The 4,921-nt window shown below is 42.7% G+C and overlaps 1 protein-coding gene across 1 annotated transcript; it reads right to left on the reverse strand.

The window, feature by feature from the left end:
• Positions 1 to 617: 617 nt before the first annotated feature.
• LOC123189888 (protein G1-like4) lies at positions 618 to 2,595 on the reverse strand. The gene is made up of 3 exons (XM_044602405.1): positions 2,348 to 2,595; positions 2,158 to 2,244; positions 618 to 1,782 (listed from the first exon to the last, which is right to left on the reverse strand). Exon 3 carries the CDS (start codon positions 1,769 to 1,771, stop codon positions 1,166 to 1,168), a length of 606 nt encoding a protein of 201 aa, XP_044458340.1. The 5' UTR covers positions 1,772 to 1,782; positions 2,158 to 2,244; positions 2,348 to 2,595; the 3' UTR covers positions 618 to 1,165.
• Positions 2,596 to 4,921: the final 2,326 nt, after the last annotated feature.

Here is a 4,921-nt window from a genome sequence, read left to right on the forward strand (position 1 = left end):
GTATGAAGACCTTGTAATGGTTGGTTCATTTATTCCATATAAAGAAAAGTGCCTTAAAAAATGATACTGATGTGTTCCATTTTCAAATTATGAAACCCTTGCAGCCTTTAAGTGAATCTGCAGGTCGCATGTTTTTAACAATCGTATAATCCATCAGAAAGATAGACTGAGATGTTAAACATATGTAGCACACTGATTTCAGAGGTCAGACTAAATAACAGCAAAAACGACAAGCACACAGATCATAGATAATAACTCCAACAAGAATAACATATGCAACTCATTCAACCCCCTATCACATGCATGCATATATTATGCTTCAAGTACCAGGAATACAGAAGAACACATGGAAATAAACAGCTATCCCTCGTGCATTACAGGACAGAAGTACTCAGAAATCCATGAGAAAACCACAAGCCACATGCATCCAGCATCAAACACTGGCTGCATAGTACATGCATGCATATGCTTGCGATCCTCATGTGGTGCGAGGCAAAGGCACTGTGCCATCCTCTCAATCGTTGCATGCAACTTGTCATGCACCGTTCACATCAAACCCAGTACCAGTAGTTGTACCTGATCACTGCCTTTCGGTACCATAAAAAGGAAACGGAATAGGAAGCAAAACAAGAAACAATAAGCGATGCTAGATCGAGTTGACACATGATGCGCAGACCGCAGAACGGACACTGCACTACAGACTTACAATCTTGCACGAACTACACACACACACACACACACACACACAAACACACACACACGCACACACACACACACACACACACACATGCAGCTAGCTGTAGCAAGAGAGATCTCCTATCTCTCCCTGCATGCATGTCCCCCTCACTTCACTTCACACTACAGCAAATCATTTTACTTGACACGATCCTACATGGAAGCAAATTAAACTAGTAATAATCTCGACTAGAAATTAACCCAAGCTAATGAAAGCCAACTAGGTCGAAACACGAGCAATGCAGCAGTGTTCGACGACGACAACTGACAGTACTAGCTGATACAAACACGCACAAATGAGAAGTGCAAAGCCATAAGCATGCGCGCGCATGCATGCATACGCGAGCGCACATAAAATATATCTGGCATACCGGCCAAATAGGAGATGGATCGACCACCAGCTGGGGGCGGGTCCTCGTCATCGATCAGCTCAGCAACCGGCGGCGGGAGGCGCCCCGGGAGGGGGCTGGTGCTGGTTGCTGTGGAAGCTGCTGCCGCTGCTGTCGCCGGTCAGCTGCTGCGGCTTCTTGCGCTTCTTCTTCTCGTAGCTGACGCCGCGTGCGCGGGCCTGGTGCTCGCGGACCTCGCGGAGGTAGAGGCGGACGGCGCGCGCCGCGAACGGGTTGGACTCGGGGCTGCCGCCGTTCTCCTCGTAGGCGGCGCGGAGGCGGCCGACGAGGGCGTCCAGGCTGCCCCAGGCCTGGCGGAGTGGGCACGGGCAGGGTGCCGGCGGGCTCGGGTGGCCGAAGAAGGGGCAGGCCGAGGCGTGCACCTTGGTCTTGCCGAACTGGTCAAGGTAGCGCAGGAACTCCAGGACGTGCGCGCCGCTGCACTGAGCCAGGCTCAGCGGCGGCCGGTGGTTCCGCAGGTACTGCCCGAACGTGTTCCAGTCGCGCCGCTTCTGCGCTTCGTACCTGCTCGGCGACTGCGGAGTGCCCCCTGAGACCACGGAAAGCGAGGAGGTGATGCTGCTCGAGGAACCGCCGCCGTTGCCCCCTCCAGAGAGAGGGCTGTCCGGGTTCGCCGACAGGTCCATGGATCAGCTAGCTGAGCAGGAAAGGGAAGGAATCATACTCAAGCAAGTGTGACTGTGATCTGAAACTATTTTCTATTTATTTAACTTCTGTAGGGCATTCTCTTACACTTTTGTTTGCTTAAACAAATGAAATAAACTACTACTTGCTATTAGAAAAGAAATAGCACTGCTCCTACATATTCGAGAACCATGATGAGGTCAATGATTACATGTGTACATATATATAAACTTGAGCTAGCGATCTGTTTGGTAGCAGCTGGTTCTCTCCTCACCATTCGCCACTGCAATTGATGCTTTTAACTTTCTATATAAGCAGTAGATGCAGAAATATTTAGGACGAACAAAGAACCTGGAGATCTTTCAGGAAAGGAAAATTTTGGAATCACCTTTGGTGGTGTTGGCAGCTGATCTTGGTTTGGCGCTCTCGGAATTACTGGGCAAAGCCAAATGGTGATGGAGGTTGGCTTGAGAATCTGCACAAAGATGGAAAACATCAGAGGACACATACAAGAAAGAAAGAAAGAAAGGTTATTTTGAGAGAGCGATCTGGAAAAGCTCATATCTGTTGCTTCTTACTCGGTGGTGGTGGTAGCCAGCAACAGCCAACAGTTGCTTGTGCTGGCTCTCATAGGTCCATCTGGTGGTTGGGAAGATGCTGGGAGAGCAGCAGCTTCATCATCTGTTTGTGATGGTGTGGGGGAATTGTATGCTGCTGCCTCTATTTTTAGGGGGGGATGCCGGCGGTGGTGGATGTATTGTTTGGCCTAAAAAGGGGAGATGTGAAATGACTGAGACATGGGGTACACAGTGGTGACCAGTGAGAGAGTGGAGGAGATGCACTGCTAGTACTGCTAGGGCTTTTAGGTGCTGAAGGGTGAAGCAGGGACACCGAGTGAGAGATGAAAGGTGACATGACAAAAGTAAATATTTTTCTAATTGATAGGTCGGTGTACGGCCTAATGGGGGTGTCGACTTGTTTCTAACTGGTAGTCATTTGATGTCACCGGTCTAAAGTTTCACAATCATACCAACTTGGCAACAAATATCTAGTAAGCAATTAGGTTCCTTTATTGTACGTTCAAACAGTCTAAACCCATTACTTTCACCATTATGTTGTACTAATTAATACAGTACTCCTTCTGTTTCATAAATGTAAGACCATTTGGCAGTTTGAACAGAGGGAATACATGTTTAGGAGACCAAATACTTTACATTACTATGAAGTATGTATTGTAACAAAGTAAGACGTTTCGGCAGTTTATTGCCAAAACATCTTACATTTGTGAACAGAGGGAGTACATGTTTACGAGATCAAATACTCCTTTACATTACTATGAAGTATGTATTCTGACAAAGAAAATAAATTATTCGATATTGTTCTGATAAGTGTTGATCCTGATATTCACAGAAACGGGCTAATAAAAACTAAGTGGTGTTTCTGGAATACCATAACATGGCCACTAAATCACAGATTTATCATTCCCTGTTGCACTCTCCAATATATATAATCTAGGCATGTCATTCCATGCGCCATGGTCCACTAGAATCAGCGTTTATTTGACCTGATTTTGGTAGTTTGAAGGAGTAGGATGGACTAGGATGGACAATTTCCAATTGCAAGTGTGCAATATGGCCAGACTTTCGCATTGTGAAAACAATATGCAGGACATACATATATGCCTTGGTATAGTTAAGCCTTGATGTATTGCATACTCATATTTGAGTGACATTCTGTCATACGGTGAAAAAAAATATTCTTCATGATGAACTACATGGAAAATGGAGACTATGCAACAGGTGACTAGGACATGGAGTCACATGCGAAAAAGATATCGATCACATGCTCCACGCGCAATTCTACATTGGATGATACCTTTAAATTTTCATGGTTTTCTTTCTATTTTTCAGATTATCTTAACTTTCAGTCAATTTTGCTAGTGTTTTATCGAGATGTAATTTGTATCAGACTAAAACATTAAGGGGCTTCTTTGATATACATGATTTCTAAAATGTAAACATATGAAGAAAAAACATAGAATGTAATATCACGCCCACTTCAATTGTTGAATAGGAGTATGTAACACAGTTTTTTTGGTTACACAATAGAAAAAAACAAAGAATTCTTCCAAATGCGTTTGAGTCAATAAAATTTATCTTCTGGAAAATAGTGCTATGGAATTTTTTCATCCCCTAAAAAAAGGAATCTTTTCATTACAAAATTTCTAATATTTGTTTCAAGGATTCCAAATTTTGAAATTCGTATACGAGAAAACTTTGAATCAAAGAGACCGTAACAAGGAATATAGAAAGCAGTGGCATATACGGTTTCTCTTATATTTTCAAGCTAGCCATGCATGCTATAGTGACAAATCACTTAACCAAAGATTCATTTTTCTGAGGGCAATCTTAGATTCATGTATGCATCTATGCACAATCATATGTAGCAATTAATTAGTTCATAAAGAAAGATCGTAGACCGGAAAATGTTAGCTGACATGTAGTACAACAGGGCTCCTAGAAATGGGAGGCAAATTGTGTGCAAAGACATATTTACTTCTTATTTATTTGCTTGGTAAATTGTCCCATAGGGTATACATTGTATTTTAATACATTTTCTATGGTGCTCATATGCATGCCAATATCTTTTGAAGATGGATCATTTGCTGGTTATAAGGTGGTGGTTCTTGTTGTTTTTTGCGTAAGCCCCACCTGGTTATATTTTATGTAATAAATGTTTTAACATTTATTTACTTTGCTTTGGTGAATCAACATATAACTACAAGAATATTTGTGCTCATTTTGATGGTGACTGATGAAATCGAATACTTGTCAATTTTAGACTTTAATGTATATTTTAATTTGTCGCTGCAAAGGCGTTACTACTTTCATTATTGTCATTTCTATCTTATCGAGCTGACTAACTAGATGATGAAGTCTTTTCAAACTTTACACCAAAAGGTTACCCAGGACTTTCCATTTTCGAAAGAGAGCGCGGCTTAAATGTCAAGCCTTACATATAATTGAATGCATAACTAGGGGTACACTTCGAGTACACTGATAATTTTCTCTGCTGCAATGATTATTTGCGAGGCATTTTGTTGAAGTTAGCTAGCACACAAATAGTGCAGCTACAACTTAGGCTTGGTTAAT

Source organism: Triticum aestivum, chromosome 2A (genome assembly GCF_018294505.1).
Source record: "Triticum aestivum cultivar Chinese Spring chromosome 2A, IWGSC CS RefSeq v2.1, whole genome shotgun sequence".
NCBI classification, from domain to species: Eukaryota; Viridiplantae; Streptophyta; class Magnoliopsida; order Poales; family Poaceae; genus Triticum; species Triticum aestivum.

Bases quoted from the DNA above. Each gene is read 5' to 3' on its own strand.
- LOC123189888 (XM_044602405.1), bottom strand. From the start codon at position 1,771: ATGGACCTGTCGGCGAACCCGGACAGCCCTCTCTCTGGAGGGGGCAAC.